General features: G+C 41.1%; 1 protein-coding gene across 1 annotated transcript in view; it reads right to left on the reverse strand.

Annotated features, from left to right (window-relative positions):
- Positions 1-9,089: 9,089 nt before the first annotated feature.
- Positions 9,090-15,288, reverse strand: part of myom1a (myomesin 1a (skelemin)) — a 34,976-nt gene continuing 28,777 nt past the window's right edge. Inside the window, exons 30-37 of the mRNA XM_028473774.1 lie at positions 14,884-14,971; positions 14,740-14,778; positions 12,851-12,956; positions 11,880-12,043; positions 11,766-11,802; positions 11,549-11,571; positions 9,541-9,596; positions 9,090-9,439 (exon numbers count right to left, since the gene is read on the reverse strand). Of these exons, the coding sequence (XP_028329575.1) occupies positions 9,170-9,439; positions 9,541-9,596; positions 11,549-11,571; positions 11,766-11,802; positions 11,880-12,043; positions 12,851-12,956; positions 14,740-14,778; positions 14,884-14,971 (783 nt within the window). The 3' untranslated portion in view covers positions 9,090-9,169. The remainder of the gene's footprint in view (positions 9,440-9,540; positions 9,597-11,548; positions 11,572-11,765; positions 11,803-11,879; positions 12,044-12,850; positions 12,957-14,739; positions 14,779-14,883; positions 14,972-15,288) is intronic.

Raw genomic sequence — 15,288 nt, forward strand, 5'->3', positions numbered from 1 at the left:
AACATGGTTATAAACTTTGTCATCCTTTCGCTTTGGGTAATACTTGGCAGGATGTCCTCTTGTTCTCATCCAGTCAGCTGACAGGACACAAAGAACGGAGGGGGGGGTGGGGTTCGGCCAATCAGAAGGCCCCCCTGAAGGTAGCGGTGCACGGCTGATAAGAAGCAGCTCGTTCCTGCGTACAGACACACAGTGGCTTCTCCTGATAACAACAGCAGTACTACACTGCAGGACGCACTTTAGTCACGTGTACTGTGCAACCACGGCTGTGCACGCTTATTATTGCGCATGACTAATCAAAAGGTGGGGACGCTCTGGTTCTTCCTTTAGCTGTTCATTACACTATGGACATGTGATGACAGGTTAAAGTCCAATAAACTGCAGATAAATACAGAAATTGTTGTGAGGACAGAAGAAAAACTACCAATCATTAAAAATGTGAGTCAGTAAAATTACATTTCAGGTTTTTTGTTGTTTACCAGAATAGGTGTACATTTCAAACACTGAGCAAAACAAAAAACTAAAGCTACAATTAATTATTGTTTGACCCTTAACATCTCATTTCTGTTATAAGAGCACACAATATTTAAAAAAAAACAGAACATCTTTGAAAGCTAAATGATGATCTAGTGATTTAATATTTATCCTTTTGTGGTGATGGATAGTACACAGTGGCCCTAAAAGCTCACAACACAACAAAAAATGGCATACAACTACAAACTAGGGGTGCACCGATTGCCATTTTCTGGCCAATCACGATTTTTTTTAAAAGCCTGACCTGCCGATACCAATTTTTTTTTATAGATGACAGCATACACCTTGATTGTTCCAATCTTATTTTATTTTAAAACATGAAACATTACCCGTGAAACAATACAAACCTGTAGGTAATTATCTCGAATATAAACAAAAAGTTTAGAACACTGCTGTCAAAAATACTAAATTATATCACTTCCTTTACTCTTTCATTTTTCACATTTTAAAAACAAACTGCACTGACTGCAGACCTGTTTTCAGCTCTTTGACTAAAATAAAGTGCACGGCAGTATTTTGGTTTAACATATAAAGAAAATCACAGGTTTGGGGGTAAATGATAAAATAATATTCTACAGGATAAATTAAAACATCTGAAACCACCAATAAAGTGTCCTGAGTTTCAGGTTTCCTCGTTGAGCAAAAATTAAAAAAAAATAATTATAACTTGCAACAGTTTGCAGGATAAAAGCTCCTAAAAGTCAAACTTTCTACAAAAATAGTAAAGTGCAGCATGTGAAACATTTTCAAAGGTCAATGGGTAATGACAGAATGAACATGGCACAGGTTAGTTGTCCTCACTAGGGAGGGGTGTGCCAAAATTTCGATACGACGATATATCACGAGGTTTCGTCTCACGATACGTTATCGATTCACTGGCGCCTAATATCGTTTTTTGTTTTTGTTTTTATTGCAACATACAAGAAATGACGAAAATGTAGTACATACACAGTACAATGAGACAATAGGTAAGGAGTGGATATTTATGCGTATGTGTGTGTGTGCATGAGTCCAGAAGAGCCACTGTACAGTATACACTTTGTTTTACTTGGCTGTCATTCATATGAAACTGATTGACAATGTTTTGTAATTCATGTGAAATGGATTCAGCGCAGTAGATACATTCTGAATTTCTTCAGTGACACAGATATCGTGGGTGAAATTTCCTGTGATATATTGGTTATTGTTGTATCGCAATAATATCATTATAGTGGGAAAGAAATATCTTGATATATCGTATCGCAAGGTACCGGGCGATACCCAGCCCTAGTTCTCACACTTACTGGAGTAACTTGTACGTTAGTGGAAGTTTTTTTATGACTATCCAAAGCTGTGAACTCAGTCATTTTCCTCGTAGTAGCTTTGCTCTTTTCACAGATAATCGCTCTCAGCGGACCACTGGCTCTCTGCTCCGCTAGCTTTAGCGTTAGCTTAATTGCTAGCTTCAAGTATTGCAGTGGTAGTAGTGTGACGATATCTTGATACGGCAATATATCGCGATATTTTTCTGGCCAATCGATTATCGATATGCTCCCGCTTGGTATTGATTTTTTTTTTTGGATTTTTTTTTTTTTTTTTTCAAAACCTTTTCTGCTTTTTTGATAAAATGTGCAGGTACGTCTTTACAGAAATGTTGTCACTGTTGAAGGAACCAATACATTGTTTACTGGAATATTGCACTATAATGGTGTCACTGGTCAGAAAGACCCTTTTTTTGTTTATATAAAGCACTGTTGGAGATACTTATTCCTTTACATTGGAATGTTGACACTTATTTACAGAAACGTTGCACTGAAATAGTGTCACTGTTCATAGGACACTTTTTCAATTTATTGTTTTTCAGAGATATTAAATAAAAATTGTATTTTTTCACTTAATCTTTTTTCTTCTTCTTGTTACAGTATGTCATAGATTATCGTAGATTGATTTCTGACCAATATATCGATAATCGCAGTATCGTCATATCGTGAGGTACTCAGAAGTTCCCACCCCTACTCAGTGGTGTGGGGGTTTTTTAAACGGTGAATGAGGTAGTGTTTTGTTTGCGGCTCAACCAAGACTTATTCCCTCGTTACAGGAATTACAAATTGTGATCCTTTGCTCTCTTTTTTTGTGTAATACTGCCATACTGCTGACATGCTAAGCAAACCGTGCTCCGGGTGACTGTTGTTGTTCTCCTGTGTAGCAGAGGCATGCGCAGCACGCACATGCACACATGATCTGGTGGGCGGGTCTATCAGTCATCTCACAGCAGAAGAGGACAGTGGCTGACTTTAAGACTTTTGCAGAGGTGGAAAAGATCGGTTTTCTATGCAAGGATCGGCCGATCGATCGGTGCATCGTTACAACAAACGCCACAACACAACACAAAAAGAAAGTGCATACAACTGATAAAAAAAACAACCACCACAACACAACACAAAACAGCCTGGTAAACACCAACAATGGAAGAGTGACGTTAACGTAAAACATGTTGACTGCTGGGCTGCTTTCGTGTTGTAGCATTTGTATGTATGAGCTTTCTTTTTGTGTTGTGAGCTTTCATGTTGTGTCGTGATGTTTGTACTTGTATGCGCTTTCATTTTGTGTTGCATTGTGGGGTTTTTCATTTTGTGCAGTGTTGTGAACTTTTAGGGCCACCATAGAATAGATAGTCCACAAAACAAAACCTAATATTTGTATTTACATTTCCATAGTAGTCTCTTAAGGTTAATTTAATGCAATGTATTTAACTTCTTAAGAAATAGAGTAACAGGTAAACAGTGCGGGTATGTGTGTGATACTGTTGGTTCAAGCTCTTGTTGTTGTTTTACAACTTACTTTACAATAACAACTTTGCAAAAGAGCCCAATTGCAGTAAAAAAATAAAAACATATTGGGTGAAATACAAGACTTTTTAAAAAGACAAAGTGTAGAACGGAAATGTTAAGCTTTAATGAGATAGTACCCCATGTGTAAACTAGCTCCAGACACAGAGTAAATCCAGCCATGTCAACTAAGTTCACACAGTAATGAAGGCTTTCCCACTTTTTCCCCGCACCAGAGTTTCTGTTTGGCCTTTTCCCGCCATGTTTACCTCCCAAATGAACACTTCAACTTAACATGCTGAGCTTTGTGTAAACATAGCCAGGGAAAACACACCCTACACACACCAAGCAGAAGCCTGTGTGCCCAGAGGAAGACTCCAACACCACCCAAAGAGAAACAGAAACTATACTGAGCTGCCATCAAGGCCACATGGAAAAAGTCAAAAGTAGAAGTACAAGACCAGACATGCTGTTAGTTAGTGTTGTCTAACTATTTTGACATAATTATGTCTATTATGTGGAACAATCTTTCTTACGTTCATGTGACGGCAGCAGGCTTCGTCATCCTAGGTTACTCCCCCTTCCTTTTGTGTGACAGAAATGTAAACCATGACAACCAGCAGCCTGACAGTGGAACACATCTCATGGGATTGTTTTTGAAGCTGTGTGTGTGTGTGTGTGTGTGTGTGTGTGTGTGTGTGTGTGTGTGTGTGTGTGTGTGTGTGTGTGTGTGTCCTCAGAGTTGAGGGCAACACTGAGAGCGAATTCAAATGAATGGCAAAACGCTACATAGAGGTGTAACAACACAACTGGTGTCCACTCTAAATGGTGACAGATGATCCCTAGTCGTAAAGGTTAACTTTGGATAGGCCTATCAAGGAAAACAAAAAATGGCAAATAATGTTGTGTAAATTCACTTGAGGCATCCGTCGTTAATAAACAATGCAGCTCAATGTTGTCAATTGGGGATTTTCATAGCCTAAAAACCAAGTGGTGTTAAGAAACATGTGGGCTATGTATTTAACGTAGGTTTGGCTGTGTCCAAACACTTTTTGGACAACAAAACTGCGCTTAAATGGACAACTTGATGTTGTTTTGCAACACAAACACCGTTTCTTTAGGCTACGTATTCACCAGTGTCACCACTTAAGATGCTAACCAGCATATCCAATACACGAGATCATTAACCCCTTTGGCTAACCGCGAATAGCGGAGCCGCTAACACAAAACGTCCGTAATGCCTCTTCTTTGATAATAACACACCTTCATTAAGCCTGTGATGTAAACATCATTATTACATGTAAAATAACATAAGCGTGACATTAAACCTGTGAAGAGAAATGAAGCTAGCTACCGCTAGCTGACGGTGGACCAGTGAGCACTGCTCACGTCAGGCTGCCGCCGGTTCCTTTCACTCACCTCTCGGTAGCTTCAGCGGGACGCTGCCGGGGAAGGATGGGTCTCCATGTTCCAGGTCCCTCCGTAGCCGACACGTCCGAACCCGGTGCTGTGTGAACGGCTTGTGTCTGTAGGGACGTAGCGAGAGAGTGGCGGCGCTGTTCCGTCAGCACTGCGTGTAGTTTACCAGCAGCCTCTCATTACATTACATTACAGCTCTTTAACATTCATCCACAGTTTAATGCTCCAGGCGGCTGCTTTACCTGAAAAGCGAGATTGATAAACAGCTCTGAAGGTTTGTTTGTTTTTTGTTTTTTTAAGTAGTTTGTGTCTCTTGTCTCATTGTGTTCATGTTTAATTATATTTTGACTCATAATTCTTGTTTGTTATTTCAGTTTGAAGTGATTTCTAGAGCCGGGCGATATATCGAGATTCAAGATATATCGAGTTTTCTAATTTGGCGATATAGAAAATTACAATATCGGCTATATATGATATCAAAATAGATGTTTTAGGGGTCGCTGCTTTTTCTACTTGACAGAACAAGCATGAAAAGCACCGTAAAATGGATTACTTATTATATCCTAACCCAGAGGGGTATTCCAAAAAGTGGGTTATGTTCGGGCTCAAATGAGAGAAACGCTGAGTATTCCATTTCTGAAAGCGAGGTATGTCACCATTTGGGGTGTCCCGATCTGATATCGATATTGGATATCGGTCCGATATCAGCCTGAAAACGAATATTGGATTCAAATTTCCAATTTTTTTATATATTACATTTTTTTTTTTTTTTGCAATTTATATTTTATTTGTTTTATTCGATTGTAGAATACTGTAGATCAGGGGTTCCCAACTGATCTCACCCTGGGGCCCACATTTTGCCACAATCATTAAAACCTGACCCACATTTTGTTAGAAATCAACCAATCACATTTAGTTGAAAACACACACATATAATCTTTTTTTAAAAACATAAATTTATATATTTTCCTGTGTAACATTTCACAGCATGCCTGCCAAAAGAAAAGTTTCTTTTAAAATAAAAGACAAGTCCAACATGAGAGACAATTAAGTATTTATTTCTTTTTGACCAGCTTTCCGCGACCCACCAGTTGAGAATCGCTGTTGTAGATATTATGTTGAAGGTTAAAATGTATGTAACCAATTGGTTAATAATAAATGGGTCAGTTTTTCTCATACCTACTGTTGCTGACTATTGTTCTCTGTTTGAGTAACATCACTTGATCAAGCCTTTTCTACGGTGGCTGGGAAGTGTCAGGTGAATGCATTTACAGAAACGAACACAAATGCAAACAGGTCACAACACGAATGCAAACCGGCCACAACGGAAGTGTTTCCGGCCGGACTGGTATTACAGTCGGACAGTCGGACGGGTATTATGATATGATAGCCTGATATGAAAAATATAAGAGTATCCTAATCAACTTTCACTTACTTTCATACGCGTTTCGATGTCTTCTTCTTGTTCTTAACTGTTCTGGTGGGTTAAAAACATCCGCCAGAAACGTGTCCGTCTGTAATACCGGTCCGTCGGAAACACTTCCGTTGTAGCCATTTTGCATGCGTGTTGTGACCTTTTTGCATTTGTGTTCATTTCTTTAAACGCATTCACCTGACACTCCCCAGCCACCGGGTTTCCGCAACGGAAGTGTTTCCGACGGACCAGATTTTGGATGCAGAGCATTTGGGGAAAGACTCTGTATGCAGAGTATGCAGAGTGCCTTAAAACACCTACTGTCGTCTGTAGTAAAATCCCCTGTATACAAACCTGTGGCAAATGTAAAGGGGGATATGTCAAATTAAAGGAAAGATCTAAGAACAATTTATGAATATTACTGAAATTTGACTGGATGTATACTTATTGACCCTTTGGACATCCAGACGCGACGTCAAGCGCCCGTCACCGTCTGTGCACTGAGAGGGCTGTACACTTCCTCTACTTACTGGGGCCAAATTAAAGTGTCATACTTAATACGCCGTAACCCGTAAGTTAATCATTTAAATCATAATTACAAGTGGATCTGTCTATATTAAGTGCTGTAAACGTACGGCCAGAGAAGGAATGATCAGCCCTCTCTATGCAGCAGCCCCGTCTCTGCAGACACATTCTATTCATATTATTCCCCTGTCGTCACTGGAGCGATGACGTGATGGAGCGACCCAAAAAACGAGACAATGTTCAAGCGACTCATCACTGGCGATTTAAGCAACTATAGTCACTGAAGTAGCGTTCTGTGTGAATGCACCTTTAGAACGGGCTCATATTCCACAAACATCATTATTTCACCCATCAGGGTGAATAAATAACTCTCTTCCGGGTGGTTGCCATGGTAGTTTGTGTTATCGTTGCTCCATTTATGATGACTTTTTATTGCACTCGTGCACGTTATTGACCCACTTCATACCAGCTGTAATGGAATCGGATACCCAGAGTTTCCCATCGCGGGGTATGATGACCCAGAGTTCTTGAAAAAACTTGAAAAAAGTTCTTGTACATAACGTTTTTGTCTAAAATTATTTACTGGAATATTGTATTTAAATAAAATAAATCCACACTATGTTGTCATCCTCCATTCAAGATCAAGTATAAAACTACACGTTTAGGAAGTTTTCTGTGACAATGACTGAACTACTGTGGGATAAATATGGAGAAATTTTCTGAAATCTTGCAAAGTTGCCATTTTTGTATAGGGAGTAGAAGAAAAACAAGCGCATGTTTGACTTGTTCTGCACAAACAGCTTCTTGACAAATGCTGCAGGGCAATTTACTCTCACCATAGCCATACATTACCTAACACACAACATTCACACACACACAAACACGCTCTTTGACAGATGTGTGAGCGACTTGTTTACAAATAATTCCAGTTATGCCACTGAGGTTTGGCCCAGTACACTCTTCAGGTGAACCTGTGTCAACTGACGGAGATGTGGACTCACTTAACCTTTTCTACTACAACTGGGTGAAAATTTCTGACTAACAAGTCGCAGACATGCAAGGAAGTGGAGTGGCACAGTGCAAGACGCTAGAGCATTGTTTGAAAAAAAAAAAAAGATATATAAGATTATCATTATGTTTAAAGGCACACCGTGGACTTTTTGACCTACAGAGTTGACCCATTAGAGTTATTTTAAATGATTCCTCAGGCCAATATACAGCGCTTGACAGTATCAATGCTCCGAGCGGGGTTTCCCTCTTGAAATACCGCCCATGTATATTTGAAGAGACGGACCGTCTTTGGCCAGGTCATGTGACATGGAGAATGCCTGGAGAACGTATCACTTTACGGCAGTCACGTGACCACAGGCTCTGATATACTCATTGGGCTAAGGCTTTTGCTGGTATTTTTCCGCCTGTTCGACTCCTGGTCATGGCCGAGGCAAGCAAAACGTTTAAAACTGCTTCTGAGGAGGCTAAAAAGACGTCGCCGAGATCCGGCCCCCTCCGCCCAGCGACAGACACCGCTCCGTGCACGCTGGGTTGCCTGTTCGCTCCAACCCCGGCAAAGGGGGCCGACGACAGAGGCGAGGCCAGGGAGTGGGGGAAGCACCACCGATGTGGCAAGAAAGGCCGAGTGCCGGGCCTCCGGCGGCGGCGGTGGCTGGTCCTCCAGTCCCGCTTCGAACACCAGCCCGACCGACCCAGCCCTTAGAGCCAATCCTTATCCCGAAGTTACAGGTCAACTACTGTCTGCATACACAATCAAAAGACAAGAGAGGCTGGCCTAACTGATTGATTGTTGATTTTTGAGACAGTGCTGAGGCGCTTGTGGCCACTGCGCTTGACCTGAAAGTGACAGGTTGAGCGCCCCTAGTGGCCAAAACGTACACGGTGTGCCTTTAAGATTGTGCTCCAGCAAGATAACGCTCCCTGTGCACAAAGCTCTCACCATGTATTACAATTTCAGGGCCACATTATCAACATTCATGTCAGCGTTTAGAATGACAAAGAACAACAAAGGTTTTTGTGTCTTATTTTTTTAGTCATTTTGTGTATTCATTTTTTTAAATCTGAACCATTCACACTTCCTACTGACACGGACCAAATAACAAATAACTGCTAACAAAGTTTACAACAAATTAATTATTTTTATTCTCTTCACTGAATGAAAACCTCCATTTATTATTTCTCATTCTTAAGTTTTGTGTGATGAGTCATGAAACCCATAACATCCCAAAGGATTCACTAGCTCATCAACGCTCATATACATCACGCTAACAGCTAACCTATAAACACTACGAACAGAAGACGCATAAAGCAACAAGCCCACCATAATTCTCTCTGTTTGCTTCCCTGACATGTGACAGCACATGAACGAGGCGGGAGGACGCAGCTGGAGAAGTGCTTTATTGTACTGCTGTGCTCCGGGCGAGTGCCGGGGTAGAACGCTTCAACATCCTTTCCTCCCTCAATCCTTCTTCCCTTCTTTGCTCTCCTCTTCCTCGGGGTTGTACACGCTGACCGTGAACTCTCCGGCCTCTGTGCCATACTTGTTTTTGACCACGAGGGCGTATTTGCCTGAGTCGACGGTGGAGACGGCGTCGATGGTGATGCTGGCGAACTTGCCGTGCTCGAACTTGAGCGTGATGTGTTTGTCTGACAGAAGCTCGTTTTCGTTCTTCGTCCAGGACACAGTGGGCACCGGCTCGCCCCACACGTTACCGGTCAGGTTCAGCGACTTTAAGACAGATAGGAGAATGTTTTAAGAAGGTTTCATAAAGTCCACAGGAAGTCTTAAAGGAGCTCAGGACGTAAATGGGAAACATCTCATTTATTTACCTTGCCTTCCTGAATGGCAACCACATCTGGCAGACCTCCAACAACACGAGCGCGGTCTAAACAGGAAACAGAGCAGTGAGCCATGAGTATAAGTCAGTCAATCTGTCTCCTCACAATTCAGCTTAAAGAGTAACTAAACACCAAACCCACTTTTTTCTGCTAAATACATACTCTATATATTAGGGTATTAAATAGTGCTGTTGATTGATCCTAGTCCAACTTTTAACATTTTAGTAAAAGTATTTTAATTTAGCGTATTTAGTTGTAAAATGTCAGAGTGACTGCCCTCTATGGGTTGAACACCTGCTATTACAATTGCATTTTGCTATTGGCTGAGACAGATTATATGGCGTCATTTGGACCTTCGTGCGTCACTGTTGGCCCCGCCCCTCCTATAAAAGATGGGAGGAGGGACTATTTTCCTCCTGTCACAGCCCTCAGTGAGCATTGATTGACAACTGTGTTCCACTACGGTACTGTTTGAGTCTGTGCTTCTATAACGGTACGTTCGCACCAACACGCTTTCGACGTCAAAATCAGCCTCACGCGCGTAGTTGGACGCTTTTGCTCATTGAATACAGACGCTTGTCACCAGTGTCAAACATGCTCGGGACACACGTCCAGTGCGTCGAGGGGAGGAGCTTCTCTGTTCCCGGTGGTGTTCATACAATGGATGATATTGTGGCGATCAGTTACGTTCATAATTCACCCAGTGACTGTAAAGTGGTGGAGAACGTTGTGTTGAGAAGGCGGTGTTTCCGGTCGGATGTATTTTGGTGTGATGTTAGAGGGCTATAGAGAAGTGTGGGTGAATGGAGAATAAAGTTTGGAGTTCCTTGCTGAACACGCCTCCGACTCCCGTTCATCGACTCTACATTTTTGAGAGAGTGGCTTGGCTCTATTTGTGCCTCAGCACCGTTTCTGGATTCACCAGAGCTGCGCTCGGACGAGAGTCGCTTTCAGCGCTACTTCCGTGTTTCCCGTGCCCAGTTTGACGACCTGCTGACTCGCATCTCCTATCAGGACACCAACTACAGGCACTCTATTCCAGCAGAAGAGCGCCTGTCCATCTGTCTCCGCCTCCGGTTAGTGTTTTTTTTTTGTTCTTCTCATTATTCTGAATAAGTCATGGTTGGGGAACGCTCCTGATTCGTCGACGCGCCGCGATATGCCCCAAAAGTTCAACAATCCCTACTCCAGCGTCGGCCGCATTGGAGAAACCGGAAAAAGCAAAAAGCTTCAAAACTCGCCACACAGGAGGTGCGGGATGTACAGCGGGACCACTGACGCTCCCTAGAAGCGCATCCACCATGTATTGTGAATGTAAACCTGTAAACCGCTTTTGATGCGTTTGGTGTGAACGCGCCATAAAGAGCTGATTCTGGTCTAATCAGAGGGTTCATCAAGCCCTGAGGGTACCCATACCCCACTTTGTGAACCTAGGATCTACGTATATATTGTGATATGTGGTTTGCTTTGCCCTTGTTACCAAAAGGTTATGAGTTCACGCCCCAGTGGGGTTCATTTTCAGTTGTGTTTTCAACTTTGTTTCTGTTTAGTATTTTACTAGACTGTTGGTTTCTAGCTCTTAGTCTTTGCCTGATTTCTTTCTGTCTTCACATCCTGTCTTATCATTATGTTTGTGTGACAGATTGAGTCGTCTCCTTTTGCCAAACTGCTGATTACCCTCCCTGCAATATTTAGAGCAATATGCAACCCATCACATGAATGCCATTTAGATGATCATTCTAAAGCTGAATTATCAAACTTTGTTACTAATTTGAATGTCCTTTATAGTCATTTATATAAACTTTTAGCCTCAAACACACTTAATATTCATTAATATGTGGACATTGCCATTTTGGAGATTCCAGCCAATTAGCATCCACATATGTTGTCATCTCATCAGGCTAATTCTACACACCTAATATTACTCTATGTGACATGTCATTTTTATCTGACGTTTTAGTGTTTAGTTCCTCGACAAGGGATAGAGGTGACCACTTACTTCTCTCAGCGATGGCTGCCGCTCTACAGAAGGAAAGAGAGAAACATTGTCAGCCCAAAGCTTCACAATACCAGGAAATCTGTTATTAGTTCTTCTCAGCGGGCATGCAGAGTTCATTGAGGATAGTCAGGGTTTGTGTTGCAATTAAACATCCTGTTTGCCTAGAAATACAGATAAAGCCAAAGACACACACACTGTGAAAAGGAAGTTTACTTACTTCAGCCTCTGGAATTCCTCGAATGCCTCCTCCCAGGCTGCACCAGGAAAAATCATCAGTTATGATAGAAATACAGGAGCAGGAGAAAGTGTGGAAGCTGTCACATTCACTCACCCTTCCCAGCCAGGTCAAACACTCTCTTCAGTCCGTCCTTGCCGTCAAAGATGTCCATGGTGTATTTGCCTTTGTCCTTCTCGGTGGGTTCGTTGATCTTAAGCCACAGCTGCTCTCCAGTGAATCCCGACTGAACTCTCTCTGAGGCCGAAAACTTAGCATCTCTGATAGGAGAATAAAACATCATTAATCAGCAAAATGACACAACAACCAGAAGACAAAAATGACAGAAAAATATACAAATGACAACATAAAAATACAAAACAAGTGCAAAAAGTGCCCAAAAACAAACAAAATGCCACTTACAACACACGAATGACTGGAAAGTCAACATGACTTAGAAAATGGAACAAAAATAGACAACACGACACATAAAAACACACAAATCTTGACAAAAACACATAAACCCTTTGCTCTTTCCTGTGTTAATGTAGCTTTAAACCATAAGACTAACAAATGATAATCACAGGTTTAAAAACACACAAACTGAATATAAAAAAAATACAACAAATTAATCCAAAAACATGCAAATTGACAAAAAAAAATACATGAAACGACAAAACAAATACAGAAAAATGCAGAAAACGTAAAAAAAAAAAAAACCCACAAAAAACAAAACAACAAGAAATATACACAAAATGGCAGAATCCTTTGTTCTTTCTTGTATTACTGTTCAGATCAGTCATTATTCAAAGGCTGACGTGAAGGTTGATAATGTGGCCCCGCTGTGATAACAGCGGGGCCACATTATCTGCCCATGTCTGATGTAATATACTGTACATATGCCTCCTACAGCCATAATAAAGTGATCAGTTGCTGCTCCAAACATTATAGTGGAACAGTAGATAGTACCTACAATTTGTTTGTTCTGACAGAAAGGAAGACCATGCATGGGACGCTACACTAAACTGGCTCCAACACGTCAGGACGGAACAAGCAAAGATATATCAGACAAAATGATCTCTCCATACTTGTGCAACCAGCCGACACGCATGTCCTCATGATGGTATTTGACCATGGAGTAGAGGATGATGCCGTGTTCAGTACTGATCACCTGGACTTCAGTGGAGGAGTTGGCTGTAGGATACAAATCACAACCCACAGTCAGGACAGTAAAATGTGGAAAAGCATAAAACACATCCAGTGTTTCTGTTATCAATAGCAGAAGTGGAACATATTTCCCTCCTCTGGCTTTTATTTTGGTAAAAAAAACTATGGTTTTTCCATAAATGTAAGTATTTAGGGGTTTAAAATATGATGCACTAATAAATATCTGTAATCAATGAAAATTGTAATCCACAATCTAAAAAATACCCAATCAAACTAGTACTAAAAATAAGATTTAAGAACAAATGGATAAATAATGAGAAAACATCAGCACCAAATTAATCTTGATTTAAATGGCATTGGCAAACAATTAATGCTAATACACAACAACATTTAATTAAAATGAAGCACTGATTATACATTAAAGGATTAAATGTATTAGTATTTGTGGTATATTGTGTGGAATGAAGGTAAGATAGTAATTCAACAAATGAAAAAACAAAAGGTCTGATATCTACTGATTTATTATATTTCATTAGGCAAGGGTTGAAAGGATTTTAGGACAAAAATCTTTTAAAAAATAAATTAAAATAAATAAATAAAATATATGAAAATGCCAGTTTCAAACTCCCAGTCTTGCAATTATTACACTTCACCAAAAAGTTTTATATTCACATAAAAAATGTGAGGAAAAATAAACAAACGGAGCGCAGAATAAAATATTAAAATTTGCTGTAGGCTCTTTTAAAATAGCTGCAGAGCTAAATATGCACAGATGAGTTTGACCCCTCCCCTTTCTTTCTTTTTTGGATCAACCACTACTACTGATACTCTTTATTTGCAGGCTGACATTTTAAGATGTGGGGATGCTGGGGGATGTGGGAGTGGAGAAATATCTGGCTGCATGGACCATCCACTACCTCACAGGCAGACTGCAGTACGTGAGGCTGCGTAACTGCACGTCTCATGTGGTAATCTGCAGCACGAGGGGCCCACAGGGGGTTCCTCTTCACCCTGTACACGGCGGACTTCACCTACAATTCCAGCGGCTGTCACCCCCAGAAGTTTTCAGATGACTCCGCCATTGTTGGCCAGAGTCGCCTCCACCTACTGAGGAGACTGAGGTATTTTGGGGTCAGCAGACCCCTCCATTCGACTTTCTATGACTCTGTGGTAGCCTCTACTATCCACTAAGCTGTGGTCTGCTGGGGAGCGGCAGGAAGAGACTAAACAAGCTGGTCAGGAGGGCCAGTGATGTCCTGGGCTGCTCCCTGGACCCACTGGAGGAGGTGGGTGAGAGGAGGATGGTAGAAAAGCTGACATCCATCATGGACGACACCTCGCACACCCCGCATCAGACTGTGGAGGGTCTGAGTGGCTCCTTCAGTGGCAGACTGAAACACCCACAGTGTAGGACTGAGCGCTACCGCAGGTCCTTCATCCCCACCACTGTACGACTGTACAACAAAACAGTCTGAGGCACTGTACTGTCTGTAAATATGTAAATATATCTCTTTGCCCCCGCCTGTTAATTTGTATATACCTGTATCCTTTATTTTTTTTAGATTATTTTTTCTATTTATATTTCTATGTATGTATAGCTTCTATTACTGTATTGTTTATTTCATTTTATCTTCATTGCACTATTTTTCACGTGTCTTTTGGGTTTTTTCTCTGTTGCATTCTGTTGTCTTTTTTTATTGAACTTTTTATTGAGCTGCCATGTCAGTAAATTTCCCCACTGCCTTTGGAAAGAAACGACCAGTTGACAAGAATGTAAAACGTTGTTTATGCAGATAAACTCCAAACTCACCAATCACTCTAAACAGCTCATTCATCACAGCTTGGTATCCTGGGTTAAAAAAAAAAAAAAAAAAAGGATATGTCGCATTAAGACATTTCACCAGAATATCTCACAAAAGGAAAAATTGCATAAAACAGCCTGCATAGGTTTTACCTGCATCTGTAAGATTGAAGGTGCTCTTATCTTTGCCTCTGTCGTCTTTCAGGAAGACCTCGTAAACACCTGCATCATGTTTGCTGATCTAGTGTTCGAATAAAAAGCCATGTTAAAAATTTTTAAAAAAACATCTCATCACAAAAAGGATAGAATTACAACATATAGAAAAACAGCCAAGGCACGGTCAATGAGCCAGATAGGCAAGCCCTATTCCTGCCTATGTTAATGCAGACAGATATGAGAAGATGGATGGACATGAAATGAATATGAAATGAGATGAAACTTATAGCAAAAGCCAATATCCAGACTTTAGGTCTCGGCGGTGCGGGAACTTCAGCAGCTGGTTTTTTCCTCTCTGTTTCTTTGGGTTTCTCCTGCTTAACAACCCACTGTGAATTAGAC

This window comes from Gouania willdenowi, chromosome 17 (assembly GCF_900634775.1).
Source record: "Gouania willdenowi chromosome 17, fGouWil2.1, whole genome shotgun sequence".
Classification (NCBI taxonomy): domain Eukaryota; kingdom Metazoa; phylum Chordata; class Actinopteri; order Blenniiformes; family Gobiesocidae; genus Gouania; species Gouania willdenowi.